At 36.2% G+C, this 23,163-nt stretch overlaps 4 protein-coding genes and 1 non-coding gene across 5 annotated transcripts; 3 read left to right on the plus strand and 2 right to left on the minus strand.

The window, feature by feature from the left end:
* Positions 1 to 1,685: 1,685 nt before the first annotated feature.
* LOC106407207 (protein misato homolog 1) lies at positions 1,686 to 4,676 on the minus strand. Its single transcript, XM_048763418.1, has 6 exons — positions 4,541 to 4,676; positions 4,314 to 4,395; positions 3,640 to 3,659; positions 3,517 to 3,562; positions 3,275 to 3,353; positions 1,686 to 3,177 (listed from the first exon to the last, which is right to left on the minus strand). Exons 1-6 carry the CDS (start codon positions 4,610 to 4,612, stop codon positions 1,854 to 1,856), a joined length of 1,623 nt encoding a protein of 540 aa, XP_048619375.1. The 5' UTR covers positions 4,613 to 4,676; the 3' UTR covers positions 1,686 to 1,853.
* Positions 3,868 to 6,564, minus strand: LOC106409188 (transcription factor HHO5-like). The gene is made up of 6 exons (XM_048763419.1): positions 6,290 to 6,564; positions 6,089 to 6,213; positions 5,744 to 5,996; positions 5,577 to 5,653; positions 4,541 to 5,491; positions 3,868 to 4,395 (listed from the first exon to the last, which is right to left on the minus strand). The coding sequence occupies exons 1-5, from the start codon at positions 6,513 to 6,515 to the stop codon at positions 5,252 to 5,254; spliced, it is 921 nt and encodes a 306-aa protein (XP_048619376.1). The 5' UTR covers positions 6,516 to 6,564; the 3' UTR covers positions 3,868 to 4,395; positions 4,541 to 5,251.
* A 3,330-nt stretch (positions 6,565 to 9,894) lies between these two features.
* On the plus strand, positions 9,895 to 9,966 carry TRNAE-UUC. The gene has a single exon. It is a non-coding gene; the product is annotated as a tRNA-Glu (tRNA).
* A 1,962-nt stretch (positions 9,967 to 11,928) lies between these two features.
* On the plus strand, positions 11,929 to 14,445 carry LOC106409571 (L-ascorbate oxidase homolog). The gene is made up of 8 exons (XM_013850181.3): positions 11,929 to 12,198; positions 12,285 to 12,394; positions 12,469 to 12,739; positions 12,827 to 12,926; positions 13,033 to 13,378; positions 13,459 to 13,824; positions 13,898 to 13,976; positions 14,063 to 14,445. Exons 1-8 carry the CDS (start codon positions 12,046 to 12,048, stop codon positions 14,261 to 14,263), a joined length of 1,626 nt encoding a protein of 541 aa, XP_013705635.1. The 5' UTR covers positions 11,929 to 12,045; the 3' UTR covers positions 14,264 to 14,445.
* Positions 14,446 to 21,170: 6,725 nt separating this feature from the next.
* On the plus strand, positions 21,171 to 22,549 carry LOC106408992 (methylesterase 9). The gene is made up of 3 exons (XM_013849684.3): positions 21,171 to 21,632; positions 21,912 to 22,046; positions 22,128 to 22,549. Exons 1-3 carry the CDS (start codon positions 21,276 to 21,278, stop codon positions 22,407 to 22,409), a joined length of 774 nt encoding a protein of 257 aa, XP_013705138.1. The 5' UTR covers positions 21,171 to 21,275; the 3' UTR covers positions 22,410 to 22,549.
* The last annotated feature ends 614 nt before the right edge of the window (positions 22,550 to 23,163 follow it).

Consider the following 23,163-nt stretch of genomic DNA (forward strand, 5'->3'; position numbering starts at 1 on the left):
CGGTCTAGGCATTATATTAGCATGAATTATTTATCAATAATTCACACCTAAAGTTCCATGTTTCTTCCTGCGCATGGCATGGCACGATTAAAGTTAATTATATGCCATGAAGGTTGCTTGTAGCTCAAGTAAGAAGGAAGAACACTTAGCTACACGGCTTTTAGATAACAAGTGATGATGGTGGTTGGAGCCAGGTGGTGGTGAGACGATGGATCCAGTTCCATGTGCCTTCTCTCCCTTTCGGCTCGGTCACGTTCTTAATTTATATTACGGAACTGGTACGTACGAGATGACTACACCCGAAAACTGATGGAGACTTAATGAGACTTGCGATGACTCCGGTGACAAGTGCCCCTCCGATGACCCGCGGCCCATGGTGGCACATAACAGTGGTTGACAGTTACGGCTGTGGCTCCGGCTAACGACAGCGGCATGGATGGTGTCGTTGGAGTGGTGAACTGGTGATGCGGTATGACGGCGATGGTCCCGGTTCTGTAAAGAACGACGAGTGGTGGTGGTGAAAACAAATCTCCACATCGACATAAGACATGGGGGAGGAGAATGACGATGCATCATGAGCCCTCACACTCTCCACGATGTTTGACGGCCCCCAAGGAAGAAGATTAGGTAAGCACACTTGGTTGGTCCACTAATTAATTATACCAACGCTGCCGGTTTAGTTAAACCAAATATTTGAAACAAACCAACTCATGACTAATACGGGTCGTTACAGTTGCAGGGATATTGTTCACCGGTACGGAGGTATCATAACAGTTACAATGTTTCAAAACTGAGAGTGGAGTTTGCCGCTTGTGTTTTTCATCTTCATGGAAGAAGACTTATGGATGATTTTAGTGTGTTTTCTTTTCTTTTTGGTTTTTGTTTAAATTTTTGATTTGTTTTTGAGTAATTTTTCCCTCAAATAAAATAGAAAATTTAACAACCAAATCTTTATCACCTTAAAGTGAATAAACAAAAACAATTCTGATTATGGTAGGATGATAATTGGCTCTATAAACAACAAGCAATTGTGGTAAACTACCAAATGCTAAAGGAACAACCAAAAACAGATGTTGATGTGATTCACTATGCCCGGAACAGAGAACACAAACATCAGGCACAAACATCTGTTCTCTTTAAATTATTTCAAGCCTGAAAAAAAAAACAGCTTCAGTAAGGTCCACAGATTAAATAAGCAACAAATGAAAGGAGATGAAGAAGAAGAAGCATGGCACTCAGAGGTCCTTCGCCCATGTGCAGCCATTATTATTATCAACACAAGATAACACCGCGTTTTAATCATCGTCTGTTTAAAGATATCACATATCTATTTTAAAAATAATATCAAATATTCTGTAAAACAGATTCAGCTTTATTTGCTCTAATATTATCCATTGTTATAGACTATATATGTGTAAAAAATTACTAATTCAGTAAGATTTAAAATATTATAAAATAATTAAAATCATAAGAGATTTGCCCCGTGTGTATAGCACAGGAGTAACAGTGTAACACTAGTTAGCTCTATAAACTAGTAAAGTACCAAATGCTAAAGGATCATCATGGAGACATGGAGATGAGTGAAGTCAATATAAGGAAACAGAATAGTTGAGACTGCTGTTCACCGTACTGTTAAATGCATTTGAGAAGAACAAGCTTTGTTAGCTATCAAAGGACATGAAATCTGTGTATAAATAACACTTTCTTAAAACAAAAAAACGGCAAGTTGTTAACGTCATGTATTACACTTCTTAAAACAAAAAACGGCAAGCAGTTCGATTTCAAGAAAACAACAGAGAAGAGATGTTACAAGTTACAACAGTTTCGTTTTAAACACACAACTTTAAAAAACTCTAATCTGAATCTTCAGATTCTGAAAACTGATGAGGACTCAGCTCAGACACCATTTTTGCCAGATTCTCCCTCATCTCCTGCAACTCCTCTCTCCCAAACCCCCACGCCCTCACCACATCTGACCCCACAGCTCCCCATTGTATCCCAAGCTTCTCCAAATTCACCATCCTACTCTCCAAGAACGGCAAAACCGCGCTCGAAGATCTCCATCTCGTTGCTACTGGCACAGAGTGCACATCCAACGACCCTCTGCACATCAAATCCGATGCCGGACTGCTCAGGATCTCGCCTTTCCTCCCAACAAGGTTCCCAAAGATAGAAGGAAACGGTAGAGGCACAGGGAGAGGAACACGCGAGACAGATAGATTGCAAAACAACGGTCTCTGTTCATCATAAGATGCATCAACAGCATTCCTCACTTCTGAAACCGTTGCTTCTTGATCTTCTGATCCAAGAGCTCCAAGTATACACATCGACTCAACTGATTGATTGTCTTCAACATCTTCAGTCACTTCAGGGGTTAGAGTCTGCAGATTTGTTAGAAGAGTCTTCTCTAACGGCATTGCGGAATCAAGAATCGCCACTATGTTCTGTCTACCACGGTTAGTTAAAAGCTGCACAAGTGTATTAACGTCCATAGCGTTAGACACTTCACTTGAATCTGAGCTTGTGTGCTGCATTCTGAAAGGGAGTGTGCTTGAATGCAGAGCAGCTGCGTACACCGCGCTGCTTCGATAAGGCTTCTCATCTCCGAGGCTAAGATACTTCATCCCGGTCAAGGAAGGTAAACCAATCGGAGTGAAGAGTTTACAAAAGGAGGAGAGTCTTGAGAACGATACAGCGTCGTGAAGCTTGTTTATAACCGTCTTCTTCTGAGACACTGGACTCCTCAGGGAGTAAAGCAGGACAGGAACGTTGGTGTAGTCATCAGCCATCGTCTCCAGGAAGTCACCTGCGAGAGGAGAGAAGCCTCCTGAGTCGTCCACGAGGAAGTTGACGCCCTGGATGTGATCACACTCTTCCACGAAGAAGCGGAGTTTGTCGCATATCTCATCTCCGCGTGAGGCCTCGGAGAAAAGGTCTTTGCCGGCTCCGTAGTTGTTGAAGTCGTGAGAGTCCATCCATAAGCCGTTTAGCTCGTAGAGACTTTGAGGGTGGTAGTGGGATTTGGAGAAGTCTGTCCAGCATTCAACGGTTTCATCCAAGGATCCAACAATGTCTTTGTCTTCAATCTCTGTTGCTGTAGCTTCTTCCTCGTATAAACTTTGTTGAAACAAGTTTCTCTTTCGAGGTTCAGATCTCTGAGTATCAACATCTCCAAACCTATACAGGACACAAAGTGGATATATTCAAATGATGTGAAACTGAATATTCCAACTAAGATCTAAACCACTGAGATTGAATCTTTGCATTATCTGACCAGGTTTGGGAAGAATCTGATCTTGATGAAGAAGCTTGGTTGTAGAGGGTACCGTGTGAGCTCATGGAGCCTAGTGACCCTGAAAGGTTATAAATTACCATAAATTAAATAATTAATCTTGAACCTTGCTTGTGAGTGACTCTCTTAACATTGGTGTTGTTCATTCAATAACCGTAAAAAAAAAACAAGATCTTAAAGTTATTCAATATAATTTTAAAGAGCTAAGCAACTTTGAAAAGTACCTTTGAAGTTGATTGAAAGCAGACGAGGAGTGTATGTAGAAACCCCCTGCACAAAACATCACCACTTTAAAAAAAAAAAAAGGGAAATGACAAAAGTCAAAAGAAGACTCTCTCAAGCCTCACCTGCTGGGTCTCACCGGAGCTGTGTTTTAAAAGGCGCATGGCGCTCTAAGGCGATGAGGTTGGAGCCATGCGCCTTGCGCCATGGCGGTCCAAGGCGCTCGCCTTATAGATAGTACACATTCAAACATATAATAGTAGTATAGAGCTACAGAGGAACTTAGAAATGCATTGATAGTTTTCCTAGGTTAGAAGCATGTGTACGTGGTAGCTCTACACACTATAACTGTATGGTTATGTACAAAAGATAGTTATAGAGTAGTTCAGACAGTTAGAGTCGTGTACAATCTAATATAGTCAGCTATACCAGTTAGTCATATACACACTAATACAGTCACCTATATACTCATTGATAAAATCCAATAACTAAAACAGAGAACTTGAAAACTAAAAATCTAAGCTTCATGTTGTAAGGGTCTTTAAAGGGTTGGTCAGAGTAGTTGTTACATGGTTTTCAAGATGTTTTAAGGGTTTGGTGAAAGTAGTTTTTAATAGAAACTACAAAGCACGCTTTCGAAGCGCTTAAGGCGCATTGTAGTTAAGCCAAAGGCGCAGTATGGCGAGCGCCTTACGGACTTAGCCTCGCCTTAAAGGTCTATGGCGGTGGGACCGTCGCCTTACTGCGCCTTGCGCCTTTGCGCAAAAGGCGATCGCCTTTTTAAACACAGCACCGGAGCGGTAGAGAACGTCCATGTCGAGATTATTGTTCCGGAAAATTGGATCGCTTTCTGGGTCACTAGCCAACCCAAGCAACTCATCCTGCAATCAAAGCAAAAAAAAAAAGTCTTCGACTTTAGCAAAACCCAACGATGGAAAATCAAAAAGGTGAAGACTTTTATGTAGTGAAGCACAGAGAGAAACGAAACCCAGAATAACCGATTGAAATTGAGAGATGGGTTCTAACCTGGAAGTTCCAGAAATGAGAACCGACGAAGTTCGCGAACTCTCCGACTTGAATCGTCACTATTTCTCTCATTCTTCTCTCCCCAACAACAAACACACCAGTTTCTAGCTCCACAGCATAGAGCTCCTGTGATTGATTGTGCTTAAACCCTATGATTCGACATGGGCTTGTTGTAAAATGAACACACACAAACGTGAAGGTGGATGAGGCCCACAAGGCCCAAATCCAAAGATTGAATAATAGTGTTCTGATCCCGGTTTAGTTATATAAACTGCATCGACCGAGTCAAATTTATTAATTTTGATTTGGTCAAGTCTCTATTATATATCAAACCCATACCAAGCCAACCAAACGTTCAGATAATGCAAGATTGAAGAAAATGATGTGTTGCATAATTTGTGATTTTTCCATCCTATGTTTTCAAAGGTTATTAAGTAAACAGACCATAGATTTACCAATTACTGATACTAATTAGAAAACAAAAACAAAATCAAAATCTCTGATTTATTAATTTCCCTTTCTTATGAAGTTAGGAAAAAAAAAACACAAACTGAGATTTTGATCTCTTTCTCTCTATCTATATTATATTGCACAAAATCCTCTGTTTATGTCCCCTCTCATGTTTACATCTACAACTTTTAAGTTTTGAGCACAGTTGGTAACTTTATCATTCATCACTATTGCATAGTATTATGATTCGATCTTCAAAGCTCAAGATCCCAACCCTTGTCTCTTCCTCCTTGATCCACTTCTCCAGCTACGTCCATCAGATTTCTCTTCTTCCTCTGAGCTATGCCCACCATTATTACTGAACCAACAACCTCTATCAACAAGCGGGCCTTGTGGCGAATCCAAGTTCTGTGTTTCCCTATCTAACAAGCCATGCTGATCAGAGGCAATCAAAATCTTTGCTGGATGCAGAGGATGCTTTCGGATATGCATTCTATATTTCTGCAAGAGGTTATCATTTCACACACTGTAAAAAATCATTCATTCATTTGTAAAAAAAAAGAAAAAAGATAAGAACTTTTTTTACCTGTAAATGGCTCTTGATTTCATCATTGGTTAAACCATCAACTTTCATGATATCTCTAATTTGCTTTGGTGTTGCCACTGTCACACCAACAACAAACATAATCTCAGTATTAACCAATCAATACACACTAACATGCTATTGGAGAATTGAGATCAAAAGTTACTAACCTTGTGACCCTCCAATCTTCTGAAGAGCATCAACGAACCTCCGGTGAAGATCCTCAGACCATTTCCTTCTCACATCTTTCTTCTGAATTGGATGACTCTGCTCAATTCTGCTGCTATAGTCAGTCAATATTTCTGACGTTGGAAGAGACAGAGGAGCTGTAGGTGGTGGTGGTGGAGGGACGTTAAATGACAGAATTGCCCCTCGTTGGTTAGCGTTATTATGAGTCACACACCGGTCTTCTTCTTCGTTTGTCTGTCACAATGATCTCAAAGGTTAAGATCAACCAAACACAAGACAAAACATACATTAAAAGGTTTGATTTTTTTTTGTTTCTCGTGTCTTACCGATTGAAACTGGGAGTTAGTGTTCGAGATCCATAACTGAGCAGAGCTCATCCAGTTCTTCTTATTATCAGTTTCCAGTTCTACCCCTTGTACTGATGAAGCCTCTTGCTTCAACCTCTCAATCGCTACACAGAGAAACCATTTCGTTAAATACCAAAACAGTTAAACACGAAACAAAATTGAGAATCGAGAGAGCGACACCTTCGTTCATCAAGAGCATGCATAGAGGGAGTTCACGTTTGAAAACATCGATCTTCTTCCTCTCTTCCTCCAACTTTCCAACATATCCATCGATTTCAAACAGTTTCGAATGATTGTCTTTGATTTTGGATACATCGTTGAGAAATTGAGATAATGGTTTTGCTAAAGAGTAATGAGAGATATTCAAATTAAGACCCATTCTTCGATCTGTATCTGTTTGCACCATCGAAAGAAACAATATAAGACAAAGAAGCTAGAATAGCGTTTATATAGATGAAGGAAGAAGGTGAGATGATAGGAAGAAAATAGATTAAGAAGAAGTACGCGGTGAATCGTAGCCGCTGTAAATAAGTGAGGTCACGAGGGTACTTTTGTAAAATACTTAATTAATTAGACTATCTTTAAATGGAACTAATAAGAATCTGTTTGTCATAAGACCGTACAATTACACTAAACTTATAGTATGTTACAGATAAGACCGTACAATTACACTAAACTTATAGTATGTTTACACTCATTTATTTATTTTGATATTTCCTTCCTTTTGTTTTGCCCTTAATATAAATACACAATATCTAGTTTTGTGTAAACTTGTTATTATTTTGTATTACTGATTCCTTACTCAAGATTCTCAGATTCTCCCATCCTGAGTTTATTTTTTCTAAATTAGAAAAAATTGGGCTGTGAAAAAATGTATAGTATTACACTGCGTATTCATCATCACATCAGTGGTTGCCCTTACACCATTGAATAAATGTTTTCATGGTTTAGTTGCTTTTCTTTAGCATTTTATTTGAATGTATTTTCTCAAATCAGATTGTATTATAGTGTAACAGCATGTTTATAGTTTGCAAATAACCATAGGCTTTATGACTAGTACTAACACCACACTTAAATAATTTATTTTGGAAAATGATAAATTAGAAAAGTAAAATAAAAAAGAGTAAAAACAACGTAATTATATTTTCTTATTGATTGGGATGGTTTAGGTAGACAAACTTTAGGAAAACCTGGAACTTAGAATCAACTCCATGACGCTAAACTCGTTGGACATATGTTTTAAACCTCATTTGAATATCCACAGAGATAATGCATCTATGTAATGTATCTCTTTTTGGAGATTAATATGAATATTTTCATAGATTGAGAATATTTATTGTTAATCCAAAAAGAAAGATATATTTTTGTATTAGTAAAACATTTACGAAAATAAAGTAATTTTTTGTTCATTAAGCTTATAAAATAAAATAATATTTTTTCAATGAGTTCTATATAAATATCTTATATATTAAAACATAAGTCACAACCTTGATTCATGTGTGATTTTTTATAAAAAATGAACCTAATGGACATATTCCTATCATATTACATTTAATATCTAATCTTATCGTTTAAATTTTGGGCATACCAGAAATTTTTATTGGTCTATAAATAATTGGATTTAAATAATAATTGTGGATTTATATATAGTATAAATTAAATAGATATAATTTAATATTGTAATATTATACCTCTATATGCTAAATATTTAAATATTTATCGATGTTAACTTTTAAAATTATAAAGATTTTTTTTAAATAACAAAAAGATTAATCTTTACTACCTTAAAGTCTTAAACCAATGAAAACAAATTTTAAATTATATATTTTATTATAAAAATTAAATAAAAACTAAATGTTCAATTATTTACTCAATAATATAAATCTATGAAGCGAAAAATTTAATTTTTAAAAAACTTTCTAAATTTGTGGAATGTTACAATATTTTTGAATATGACAATAAAACAATATTTTACTAATCTTTATATATATAGTTACGATTTTAATAATGAAATAATAATCCAAAAAAATATATATAGAAGAAGATACAAATACATGTGAAAGTTTGAAACAGTCTATTCAATGAAAAAAATATACAGTAAACTTATTATGTTTTAAAAATTAATAGACACATATATATTATAATATATACCAATTTAGAATTGAAAACAAAATATTTATATAAAAATAAATAAAAACAAAAATCTGCGCGGTTGCGCGGATCGAGATCTATTATTAATTAAAATAAAGAAGGCTTAGCAAAATTAACTATTCATTCATTGTGCTTGTTACTATATTTACGTGCGTGAGTTCATACTCTATTTCTAATTAGTCTAAATTTGTAGAATAAAAAAGGCGATGTAGATATTTTTGAAACTAGAACACTAGCAAATTACCAAAGAGGCAATGAGCAGCCATGAAGGATCTTTTCGCATAATCCAATGTTGCAGATCCCACCACACAAATCAGCTTTATTCGACGCTTTTTCTTGCTAGCCATACGCAAATATCAACCAATTTTTTTTATAAAAAAAAATATCAACCAAGTTTTTATATCATTTGATTCCTAAAACCAAAAACTATTCCCGAACATCGTAACATGCAATCAGGGCCGGCCCTGAAATTTAGGGGGCTGTAGGCGGTTTTTAAAAAAATTCAGCTAAAAAAATTTTTTTGGTAAATTTGGGGGGTTTGGTAAATCAGATTTTTTCACGAGAATCGTTTTCTTTAAAAGATGAACTGAAACGTCTGGAGTTGTATTAAGGAGATCCAGATATTGATACCATTGATTGATTAGATTCCTCTTGTGGGTTCACGTCATGTGTCTCTCTAACCTTTTTTTTTTCTCCACTCCTTTTAAAAATATTTTCTTACAAAGTTGTAGCAAACCATAGCTTTTGCTCTGTCTATCTACTCGGAGGATAAGGTTCGTCGTTTCTATCTGCGAGAATCCAATGATATCATCTTTGGTGAAAAAGCAAGAACCTGCTGATTTGACTAAGCCAATCTCGGAAAATACAAACTTATAACATTGTCCCATCGATCATTGAATATGATATATATATATATCTTATATTTTGTAAAAGAATACTTTAGATTGTTGATCAAAGTCACCCTATATACAATACATTTTCCATAACACATCAAACCTCATTGTTCACGACATACAAATTAAAATCCCGCAAACATCAAAGAAAGTTCATATATACATAATTGGGATCTTGAACTGAAATCCTTGCTGATCTTTAGACTTATGAAAGCTTAGTTACTTTTGACCCAAAAAAAAAGAAAGCTTAGTTACCAACCATAATGGAATAAGCTGTAGGGAAGTAAGAACCATAATCCTTCAAACCTCATAGTAGTAATGAATTCTTAACTACTTGAATGCCATGAACTAGTTAGGACTTATAAGAACTCATAAACTTAAGAATTTATGTTTGTTTATCTTAGGAAATGAATAAATAATAAGATTATACTTTATGAATGATTTCACATATGTTTTAATCACTTATACGATCTGAAGATTTTGTTGGTAATTGGTAAACAAACGATACTTCATGTACTTTAAACGATTCTTTCATTCTCTACAGCTAAAAAGCTGAATGTTTTGGATGGTCTTAGTTTCATCTTTTAAAGACGAATAACCAATAAGATGCTGTTTTCTCGAGTAAAACAAGGAACAAAGAGAAAGAGTGATTCCATTTTTATACAACGAAAAGATGAAGTGATTCCATGGAATAATGATTTCTTCATTTGGATACCTGTGTTTTCTGGAGAAAGCAACACATCCGTTGTCGTCCAGCGGTTAGGATATCTGGCTTTCACCCAGGAGACCCGGGCTCGATTCCCGGCAACGGAGCTTTTGTTTTTCTAAAGAAAGTTTTTTATGTTGTCAGTTCAGAAGGTTTATTCAGCCGTTATGTTATCGGTGACCAAATCTTTACTTCACAAGTGCGGTATTATTACCTTCCGCCTTTGATAACTACTTTCCGTGGATTGATATTCATGAAACAGTCTTCATATCCAGAACCGGTGTCACGAGAAAAAGTTTTCTTCAAGTTGAACCTAGGAAAGAACGGAGGATAAGGTGTTCAAGAACTTGAGGTCTTCTTTGGATTGTCATAGTGTTATTAAGTATTTAAGTTGATATTGAAGATCACAAAGAGGAAGATAGCGGTGAGAGACTTAGTTCGTTTCATTGCTTTGAAATGGACAATGTTCTTGTAGAGACCATTGGTAGCGAGAAAACTACGTATGATGATGATATATAATCCATCTTAGGCCACTAAGATATCTACTATACAAGTGTAAATTAGTCAGAGAAATTGTACACAATATATTAGGTTCAGGATTAAAGTTATGTAGAAGCTTAATGTACATAAAATCAACATTAAAGAGATTAAGGAACAAACGCATGAAACCCCCTAATTCCAAAAAAAAAGAGAGGGCGAGTCCATCAATAACATTTGTTAGTCTCAAGACAAGTTTCGTAAGATGTGGAGTGAGGAAGCACACAAACACATGCATGTATTACTAATTTAAATAAAAATAGCGTATGTATACATATTGTGTCGTATAAATACATTAGGATATAGAGATTCACATGGTACTAGCGAGCTTAGTGGTAACGAATCCACATGAGTGATTAACTGGAGCTCTTCCTCTTCCCTATATTTGATCTCTCTTCTAGGGATGCATCACCATGTCTCATGGTTCCGAGTCATTAGCAATTGGTTTGACTCTTCATTATATTTATTGTTTACAAAAAATAATAATCTATATAGGAATCTCGTGAGATAGAAGCAGTACTCTTTATGTTTTAATTAGTTTGAGGACTTAATTATGTGATTGTGATTAGTTGCTTTTCTTAATTATATATAGAATCTATGCGAATACATCAAATCAAAAGTCAACCTATTAATTTTGAGCATTTGATGCTGGAGGGAACATATAATTTAATCTTAGATCAAGATCTACATTTTCACACTTCGTTAGTTACTTCTTTAGTTTTAATGTCCCAAAGTCAAATCTCAAAACACGCATCCATTGCATACACTTTTTAATTCGTGAATCGGTTATGATAATTTATTTGATATAAATAGTAGTATTAACTTTTTTTAGGGCAATTCCCTCGAATAACGAACTCATGTTTAAGTTGTTATCACAAAATAGCTCTCAAAGAAGAAAATGACCAAAATAGCTTCTATTTATTTTGAAAATTTTAATTTTAATTTTTTTATTTTTTAAAAATTGAAACTTTATTCCTAAAATCTCACCCCCTGACTCGAAGCCCTAAAATTAGATTAGTTAACCCTAGATAAAAATACATTTTATCTTTTAATAAAACTTATTTTGATCATTTTCTTCGTCGAAATATATTTTTGTGACAAAAATAGTAGTATTAGTTGTAAATGCTCATCGCATCTTAAAGGAGCTTGATTTCACGTTAACTTTTTTTTTTAAAATGACATCGAACTGTATATGATATGATACGTAATATCTCACTAAGCGTAAATATCTTTAAGAGAACTTATAGCTCAGATTTGAGAAACATTTATTTTTGAGGAAAGAGAAACAATCTAAATATGAAGATGTACTCGTCTCTTGCCGACAAAAAAAACTTGACAATCTTAGTAAAATTAAAGTATACATTTCCAAATTTCCAGTATGTAAGGCGTGCATTTAATGTAAAAGTTCTCAATGCAAGCATTTTGCATGAAGTACGCCGCAAAAGAGCTTATGGAGTGTGATGCATGGGGATTCACGTCATCTACGCTGACAAAAACTTAATACAATACTAACACTGAATTAGTCTCTCTACCTTCATACATGTATATAAGATTGTCCTTAGGTCGAACCTCAAACATAGACTCGCAACACAAATAAAATCAAAATCTTGAGGGAGATCAAGATTTGATTTTAATTTGTCTTAGCAAAAATGAAACAGTCCAATCTCCTATTATGTAAACTATTCATAGGAACCTTGTTATTTTGGTTGGGCTCTGTTTTGGTCAAAGCAGAAGATCCTTATTTATTCTACACTTGGACTGTTACCTATGGAACAAGATCTCCTTTGGGTGTTCCTCAACAGGTAAACTCTATGATCTTTTTACTTAAGAGTTATTCGTTATGAGAAATCAACATTAATTGATGTATGTTTTGGTACGTTGTACGTAGGTCATTCTTATCAACGGGCAGTTCCCTGGTCCAGCGATTGAAGCTGTCACAAACAACAACATTGTTGTTAATCTCATCAACAAGCTTGACGAACCTTTCCTCATCACTTGGTATATACCACATAACTCATTGGCGTATTTATTTTGTATAAGTGTATATATACTTAACGATATGTTATGTGTAGGAATGGAATTAAACAGAGAAGGACATCGTGGCAAGATGGAGTATTGGGAACAAACTGTCCGATCCAACCAAACTCGAACTGGACTTATCAGTTTCAACTTAAAGATCAAATCGGCACTTTCACTTACTTCGCTTCCACATCAATGCACCGAGCTAGTGGTGCTTTTGGTGCTCTCAACATTAACCAGAGATCCGTTATTACCACTCCTTATCTCACACCTGATGGTGATTTCACCCTTCTCGTCACTGACTGGTTCAAATTGAGCCACAAGGTACATATAACACGATACATACAGCCTAATGCTTAATATTTACATTTTTTAGTAATACTTATTTTTACTCTTATTTGTGGTTACTAGGATTTGCAAAAGCGGCTTGACGCAGGCTATGCACTTCCACTTCCGGATGCTCTTCTTATCAATGGTGCTTCTAAAGGTTTAATATTTACCGGTCAACAAGGTAAGGTCATTATATAACCCATCAAGAACCCTTTGTTTTTTTTATTACATCCCATGGTTAGTAGTCTAGTGCTATTATTTGATCTTTTATTTTCGACTATCATCAGGCAAAACATACAAGTTTAGGGTATCGAATGTCGGGATAGCAACATCGATAAACTTTAGGATTCAAAATCATACAATGACCCTCATTGAAGTTGAAGGCGCTCACACTCTTCAAGAGAGCTATGAGTCTCTTGACATCCACGTTGGTCAATCGGTGACGGTCTTGGTTACTTTAAAAGCTTCAGTGAGGGACTATTACATTGTAGCTTCGAGCCGGTTTACCAAACCAATATTAAACACTACCGCGAGTCTTCGTTACCTAGGCTCCAAAAACGCAGTCTCTGGCCCCCTTCCAGTTGGTCCTACTTACCATATCCACTGGTCCATGAAACAAGCAAGAACCATCAGGTATAATAATAACGAACCAAACTGAACCAGACAATTTTAGATTGGTTTGGTTTAATTTGATTTATTATGCTGTATTGTAGGATGAATTTGACGGCAAATGCTGCAAGGCCAAACCCACAAGGATCATATCACTATGGTACCATACCGATAAACCGAACTTTGGTTCTAGCCAATGCGGCTACGATGATCTATGGCAAGCTTCGGTACACGGTAAACCGAATATCATACATCAACCCAACAACACCTTTGAAACTTGCCGATTGGTACAACATTTCGGGCGTGTTTGATTTCAAAACAATCCTTAGCACTCCTACAATCGGACCAGCTCATTTTGGTACATCGGTTTTCGACATTGAGCTCCATGAGTTCGTGGAAATCGTTTTCCAGAACGATGAGAGATCAATTCAATCTTGGCATATGGATGGTACTAGTGCCTTTCTTGTTGGGTAAGCATGCACCCTCTGTTATCTAAACCGGATCGGTTATTTACAACAATTAATAACCGGAGTTTTTTTTCAGATTTGGGTCAGGGACATGGAATGAGACAATGAGAACACGTTACAACTTGGTTGACGCTGTTGCAAGGCACACCTTTCAGGTAATAAAAAAAAAGAAAAATAAGATCTTAAACAACTTCATTTAATCTAAATATATACATGATCAACTATGATTGTGTGTGTGAAGGTGTATCCGTTGTCGTGGACAAGCATATTGGTGTCGTTGGACAACAAAGGGATGTGGAATCTAAGGTCACAGATATGGTCGAGGAGGTATTTAGGACAAGAGCTCTATGTTCGTGTCTGGAACGATGAGAAGTCTCTATACACTGAAGCTGAACCGCCTCTCAACGCTCTTTATTGCGGCCTAGCCAAACGTCCCCTTTAGATATTTTTCACATATATTATTGTTCTTACAAGTGGAGTGAGGAAAAAGGAACAAACGTAAACCTCATTGATTTTTCAATAAACAGACAAAAAAAGCAAAAAAAAACTTTATGTCTTATGAATTGTGTTCGGATTGTGTTCAATGTTCATGCATCTAAACCATAATTGTATTCACAATTGTTACTAGAACTTCTGCTTAACAAAATCAAACTATTTATGCGGTTTGTATATGCTTGTGTTAAACTAAAACCAAATCATGTGTTAGAATAAACCTTTAAAGTATTTACATAATTCCTTCTTTGTAAGTTGTTTACAGTCTAGGTTCTATAACAGAAACACTAATGGACAACAAGCTCGGTTGAAGACTAAACCGAACTATAACAATTTTAACATAAATATCTATTAGACGTAGATAGCTCCAAAACTTGATGTCTTGTCTGGATGTGGATAGTTCATTTGATTCAAGATTTCACATGATTTTCCATCTTTGATTTTTCTCTCTACTTTCCACAGTGGGACCAGAAAATCTTTTGTATTCAAAAACATGTTTCATTACAAGACAAATGTTTCGTTGAATTTTCTTTCTTTTCCTAGCCCGAGGACAGAAAATTCCACAAATGTCACTAAAACGATGAACCTAAATTCAAATATATATATTTATGTTATAAAAAAGACTAGTATTTTATTGTTTCACAGGAATTTAGATAAGGACGAAATTTTATACCCGTAAAAATTTTAACACTGATAGAAAGATTTTATCAGAGAGAGAAGAGAAGGTCGAGGTTGAGAGATGCGTAATACAACGAACATAAATGTTCGTATATATAGAAAGAAATTCACTGTGCAAATAGTGCAGCAGACCCCACATCTTTTATATTTTTCAACATAAACGGCTGGCTGCTGGCTTTCTTAGCTGTCTTTCATAACACTCCCCCTTGGGGACCGGTGTCACTATCCACTCTCGCTTAACGTCTTTGTTGCCTCGTTAAAAACCTTTCCAGGAAAACCCAATGGGAAAAACCATAGTAAGGTAAAAAGAGTACAACCACGTAAGCTCCCCCTCGAATAAGCAGTCATATATCCTTCTGATGGCGCATTCCAATGTTGTGGATGTGTTTTCTGAATACCGAGGTAGGGAGTGATTTTGTGAAGAGGTCGGCTGCATTGTCGCATGATCGAACATATCTTACTTCAATCTCTTTATTCTTCTCGAGCTCTTGAGTGTATGAGAAGAACTTCGGAGGTATATGTTTGGTTCTATCGCTTTTGATATATCCTTCCTTCGTTTGAGCAACACATGCCGCGTTATCTTCATATAGAATAGTTGGCTCCGCATTTTCGTCAATCCCACTGCTTGAACAGATGTGTCGGCTTATTGATCTTAGCCATACACATTCTCTACTTGCTTCATGGAGTGCAATGATCTCAGCGTGATTTGAAGAAGTAGCAACAAGTGTCTGCTTCTGAGAACGCCAAGATATGGCGGTGCCTCCAATTGTAAAAACATATCCTGTCTGGGATCGAGCTTTGTGTGGATCTGACAAATAACCTGCATCTGCAAAACCAATCATTTGACCTTTTGAACTTTTAGGATAAAACAAGCCTAAATCAGTTGTTCCTTGAAGGTAACGAAAGACATGTTTAATTCCATTCCAATGTCTTCGTGTAGGAGACGAACTGAATCTCGCTAAAAGATTAACAGCAAATGATATGTCAGGTCGAGTACAATTTGCAAGATACATAAGAGCTCCAATTGCACTTAAATATGGAGTTTCAGGACCAAGTATTTCTTCATTTTCCTCAGATGGTCGAAACGGATCATTTTCAACATTAAGTGATCTAACGACCATCGGGGTGCTAAGAGGAGTTGCTTTATCCATGTTAAAGCGTTTCAATACTCGTTTGGTATATGTAGACTGGTGTACAAATATACCTTTTCGAGAATGCTCAATTTGTAATCCTAGACAATATTTTGTCTGCCCGAGATCTTTCATCTCAAATTCTCCTTTCAGATAGTTTGATGCCTTTTGGATTTCGTTTTGAGTTCCAATAATATTAAGATCATCAACGTACACCGCGATTATCACAAATCCGGATGTTGTTTTCTTTATGAAAACACAAGGGCATATAGGATCATTCGTGTATCCTTCTTTTGTTAAGTGTTCGCTGAGACGATTATACCACATTCGTCCAAATTGTTTTAACCCATATAATGATCTTTGCAATTTTATTGCACATAACTCTTTAGGTTTGGAACTTAACGTTTCTGGCATTTTAAATCCATCTGGGATTCTCATATAGATATCAGTATCTAATGATCCATATAAATATGCCGTAACGACATCCATGAGACGCATTTCTAAATTTTCATTGGCCGCTAGGCTCATCAGGAATCTAAATGTGATTGCGTCCATAACAGGAGAATAAGTTTCCTCATAATCAATTCCTGGCCTTTGAGAGAAACCTTGGGCTACGAGACGAGCTTTGTATCTTGTAATCTCGTTTTTCTCATTTCTTTTTCGGACAAACACCCATTTGTACCCAACAGGTTTTACATCTTTGGGTGTGAGCACAATAGGTCCGAATACATTTCGTTTGTTAAGCGAATCTAATTCGACTTGAATTGCATCTTTCCATTTTATCCAGTCATGTCTCTTTTGACATTCATATACAGACTTTGGTTCTGGATCTTCGTTTTCTTCATTTATTTCCTTTGCTAAAAGGTATGAGAAAACGTCATCAATATCATCCATCTCATTTCGTTTCCATATCTTTCCATTATGGATGTAATTGATAGAAATCTCATGATTTCCTTCAGATTCAAGATGCTTTATATTGTCGTTAGATTCACAATTTTCTTCGTCCAAAATATTTTCTGTTATTTTGGGAGTATCATGCTTTTCACATTCCTTACGTTTTCTAGGAAGTTTATCCTTTGAACCAATAGGTCTACCGCGCTTTAAACGTGTTCCTGATTCACGTGTATCAACTGCCGTTCCACCATTTTGTGGTATTTCAATACGAGCAGGAGTATTTGCAGCGGGTATATGTGATTTAGTTACCATTTTGGTATCAGCAAATGCATCAGGTAGCTGATTTGCTATATTTTGTAAATGCATGATACGTCGAACTTCTAGTTCTGACTGTTTCGTAGGAGGATCAAGGTGTAATAACGATGGTACACTCCATTTGATCTCTTTTCCTACTTGTTTATTGTCTCCCCCTAGAGTTGGGAATTCTTTCTCATTGAAATGACAATCGGCAAATCGTGCCGTAAACACATCACCAGTTTGTGGTTCTAGGTATCTTATTATTGATGGAGAATCATAGCCAATATATATTCCCAACCGTCTTTGCGGTCCCATCTTTGTACGTTGCGGTGGTGCTATTGGAATATAAACCGCACAACCAAAGATTTTTAGATGAGAGATATTTGGTTCTTTTCCAAATGCTAACTGTAATGGGGAATATCTATGGTATGCACTTGGTCTTATCCGAATTAGTGCTTCTGCATGCAAAATAGCATGTCCCCATACAGAGGTTGGGAGTTTTGATCTCATGATCAATGGCCTTGCAATTAGTTGCAGCCGTTTAATTAATGATTCTGCCAAACCATTTTGTGTATGAACATGAGCAACAGAATGCTCTACTTCAATCCCTGATACCATACAATAATCATTAAAAGCTTGGGATGTGAATTCACCAGCGTTATCTAATCTAACTCTTTTAATTGGATAATCTGAGAACTGTGCTCTTAATTTGATTATCTGAGTTAGAAATCTCGCAAATGCCATATTTCGAGATGATAACAAACAAACATGTGACCATCTACTCGATGCATCGATTAATACCATAAAGTAGTAGAATGGTCCACACGGTGGATGTATTGGTCCACAAATATCACCTTGGATTCTTTCCAAAAACTTTGGTGATTCTTTGTCAATTTTGGTTGGTGATGGTCTTATGATTAATTTCCCAAGAGCACACGCATCACATGTCATTTTATTACTTTGGTATATATCTTGGGTTTTTATTGAATGACCATGTGAGCTTTCAATGATTTTTCGCATCATTGTAGTGCCTGGATGACCAAGGCGATCATGCCATAATGTAACATCTTCTGGATTTCTTTTGATCACAAGATGTGATTCTATAGCATCAATATAAGTGTGATGCAATCCAGAAGGAAGTTCTGGAAATTTTTCCAGTACAAGGCCTTTGCCTGATTTTTCAGAAGTTATATACAAATACTTCTTTCCATTCTCAGTTGCAGACTGAGTGTTATACCCTTGACGGTATATATCTTTGAAACTCAACAAATTTCTCTTAGAATTTGGAGAATATAAGGCATTATCTATGGAAAACTTTGTTCCATTAGGCAACATAAAGTTCGCCTTGCCAATTCCTTCGATCAGGTCTGTAGGACCTGATATTGTGTTTATAGTCATTTTTACTGACTTTAAAGTAGAGAAATATCTCTTATCCTTCAGTATAGTGTGCGTTGTGCCACTATCTGGTATGCAAACTTCTCTACCAATTTGTTTAGTTGTTGTTCCATTTGCTTTCTTATCCATTTCTGTAACACACAGTTAATATTAATAAAGAAAATAAACTTTCATAAGTAAACATATTATGCATCAATAACAAGTACACAATAATTATACATTAGATATTTTGAAATACAACATTATTTTGAAAGTGAAATACATAATATTTTATGGCATCACTAGGCATTATTAAGCTTGATCAGTACAAGCACTTCAATTATTTTGATGAGTGGCCTCGTCGAAATCTCCCATAAAGTCAGAGGATTCGAGGTATGTCGATGTTGTACCCACAAGGTGTTCATTGAGATTTACTTCTTTTGCCTTGCCTTTAATAGATTCTTGGTACAATTGGCATAGATGCCGAGGAGTTCGACATACTTGAGACCAGTGTCCCTTCGATCCACATCTGTAACAGACGTTCTCATTTTTATGAGTAGGGTTTTCTTGGGTTTCTTTCCCTTTTACCCGATCGGATCGATTCCATGTGTTGGATCCCCTTCCTCTTGGGTTGTTACTCCTTTCATGGTTGCGGTTAAATCGATAACCACGACCACAACCAAAACCACGATTGTGACCACGGCCACGACCACGCCCACGATAGGAATAATTTCCTTTTTCCGGATTTTTATATCCGTTGCATTTACCTCAGGAAATGCTTTGGTTCCCGTGGGTCGGGCATTGTGGTTTTTAATGAGGAGTTCATTATTTCTCTCCGCTATTATAAGCGCCACAGCGAGTTCAGAGAACCTCATATACCCACAATTTCTATATTGTTCTTGTAGAACATAATGATTTTTGTGGAACGTTTGGTAAGTTTTCTCGAGCATTTCTGCTTCCGAGACAGGCTTACCGCAATAATCTAATTGCGCCGCTATTCTCAATATAGCGGAATTGTACGTTTTCACTTTTTCAAAATCTTGAAATCGTAGATTTTTCCACTCCTCGAGTGCATGGGGGAGAGTAATTTTCTTTTGGTTATCAAACCTCTCCTTCAGAGCTTTCCAAAGATCTAAGGGATCTTTGGTTCTCGCATAATCATTCGTAAGATTTTCATCTAGATGCCTTCTCAGAAATATCACGGCCTTAGCCTTTTCATGAGAGGTTGATATATTGCCGTCTTTTATTGTTCCGAGTATTTCCTCGGAATCTAGATGAAGCTCCATGTTTGTAACCCATGCCGTGTAGTTTGCCCCAGTTACTTCCAATGCCGGAAACTGAAGTTTCTCGATTTTTGTCATTTATATTTCTAAAGCACATAAATAAACATTATTAGAATATTATTAATATTAAAAGGAACCATTTACATTAATCATGCAAGCAATTACAAGGAGAAGCGATGTAAAGAAAATTAAACCGATATTCATCTTAAATTCACTCGGAGTAAATTCTCCAACGAATAAACCATAAATAGAAACACAAATAAAAATGGCACATAAAAACAAAAGTGCGAGAATCATCTTTCTTGAAATGAGAAATCGGAGGAGAGCGATTTGAAATTTTTGAGAGAAGATGAAATGTTTTGAATGATGAAATGGAGTGAAAATGAGTTGTATTTATAGATGAAAATTACTGTTCATGACTGTTGGAGAAAGGGGAAATTTTTGAAAAATTTTCTTTGTGACCGTTGGGGTTAAATCGAGTGCACTAAAAATATCGTATTAAACAGTCAATCAAATCTATAAAATTTCATAAAAGTAAAAATTGTGGCAATGAAATATTTATGTTATGACAACAAATCATGCGACGGCTCAGCCGATCAATGCAGAGTAATAAATAAATTATACGGCGGCTCGGCCGACCAATTAATAATTAACAGAATATAAGGCGGCTCGGCCGACCAATAAATAATAAACAGGATATAAGGCGGCTCGGCCGACCAATAAATAATAAACAGAATATAAGGCGGCTCGGCCGACCAATAAATAAATTAAATTACTAGTAAATAATATGGGCGGTATTCCGGCCTTTATAACATGATATAAATAATAGTAGAGGCGGTATACCGACCATTATAACATGGTATAAATGATACAAATAAATTTTACCGAATCGCAGAGTGATCGTGCTGATAACATGTTATAAAAAGAACTGATATTTTATTGTTTCGCAGGAATTTAGATAAGAGCGAAATTTTATACCCGTAGAAATTTTAACACTGATAGAAAGATTTTATCAGAGAGAGAAGAGAAGGTCGAGGTTGAGAGATGCGTAATACAACGAACGTAAATGGTCGTATATATAGAAAGAAATTCACTGTGCAAATAATGCAGCGGGCCCACATCTTTTATATTTTTCAACATTCTGCTGGTCTTAGCTGTATTTCATAACAACTTATAAATTGTATAGTACAAAGACATTAACGCAACATTTCAAAAAGATAATTGTCAATCGCCAATATAAATCACCACAAAAAAAACCATGATTAAAACAGTCACAAAAGAAGAAGAAGAAGAATAATAATAGAGGATGAAGAGGCAATATGTGCTTGTTCACGGTGGTTGCCACGGAGCATGGTGCTGGTACAAAATAAAACCGATGCTAGAACATACCGGTCACCATGTGACGGTTGTTGATCTAACGGCGTCTGGTGTGAACATGAGCAAAGTAGAAGAGATTCAGACTTTGGAGGATTACGCTAAGCCGTTGCTCCAGGTTCTGAAGTCGTTTGGCTCCGATGATAAAGTGATCCTCGTCGCGCATAGCATGGGTGGAATATCTGCTGCTTTTGCAGCCGACATGTTTCCTCGTAAGATCTCTGTTGCTGTCTTCGTTACATCTTTTATGCCTGACACGACCAATCCACCTTCATACGTTTTTGAAAAGGTACACAACACTAATAATAATAAAAAAACACTACTAATCAAGCCTAAAGTGTCGGGTGCATTATTAGATGATAAATGATTATTACTTTTGTTTTATAAATATTTTAATTTTCTTAGTTAGGACAAGGGTTCTCTAATTTTATGGTTTTTTTTTTTTTTTGGCTATCTAATTTTATGGTTTTGACGTTTAGGTTTTCAAAATTATGTAGATTTTCAGAATTTTTAAAAAGAAGCTTTTTAAGTTTTTTTTTTAATTCTGATAATGTGATTGGAACTGCAGCTTATAGGAAGCCACTCAGATTCAGAAGAAATTGATTTGAAGCTTGAGACTTACGGAACTAATGATCATCCTCTAATGACTGTTTTTATTGGACCTAAGTACTTGAAAAACATGTATCTACTCTCTCCTATCGAAGTAAGACTCAAGAAATGCTCTGCTTTTTACAAAATACACAATTGAGAATTACAATATAACATTTTGTTGGTTGATTATTAGGATTTTGAATTGGCCAAAATGCTGGTGAGAGTTGCACCGGCTATGACCAGTAATCTGACGGGAACAAAAAGCTTGACCGAAGAAGGATATGGCTCGGTTACTCGTGTGTATATCGTATGCGGTGAGGACAAGGGTATAAGCCAAGAGTACCAGCGATGGATGATCGAGAATTTTCCGGTTAAAGAAGTTATGGAGATCGAAGATGCAGATCATATGCCAATGTTCTCCAAGCCGCAAGAACTTTGTGATCGCTTACTAAAGATTGCTGATAAATATGCATAAACAAACCTCAGAATGATCTCATTGTTGTCATAATATTAGTAAAAATAATCTTCAACATCCACCACCATGGTAGGATACATGTTTCATGAGAAGGATGATTATATCAATAAGATTTATGAGATGAAAAAATTCACCGCTTATGATCGAAGAGCAGGACACACACGCAATGAATTCTTGAGTAGCATAAAAAACAACAAAAACAAGTAATTTCTAAATGTCTAAGGAAGGATTGATTACTTTAGCTAGTTTTGCTAATAAGATCAAAGGAAGTAATCATCAAGTGAAGAGCAGTTATCTTCCGCCACAAGCTTCATAAGAAGTCGTTTTTATAGTCTTCGACGACACATGCCAGAAAAAAGACTGCGAGCTACACATATGGTGGTGATAAGACAAACGATCTTAGCTTTATCCTTTCTCGGTATTCTACTCCACGCTGTATCTTCAGGCTTCGCCTGGAACAAATTCTAAACCCTAAACCTATTAGACGATGAGCAAATGCAATTTTGATGTTTACTGTTTCAGCTTAGTCCACATACCTTGCTCCTGGGTCCACCGTAGGACTGGGAACCGGGATAGTGGTGTTTGTTATCCGACATCTTAGATATCTGATTATTACCTTCTTCTTCGCCGGTGCTTTCTAGGGTTGTCTTCTCCGACACACACTAGGGTTTTAACGGCTCTGAGAGGACTTCGATTCTCTTTTTTTATTCACTACGATGGGTTTCATTTGGGTTCTTGTTACGGCCATTTTAGT

This window comes from Brassica napus, chromosome C7, assembly GCF_020379485.1.
Source record: "Brassica napus cultivar Da-Ae chromosome C7, Da-Ae, whole genome shotgun sequence".
NCBI classification, from domain to species: domain Eukaryota; kingdom Viridiplantae; phylum Streptophyta; class Magnoliopsida; order Brassicales; family Brassicaceae; genus Brassica; species Brassica napus.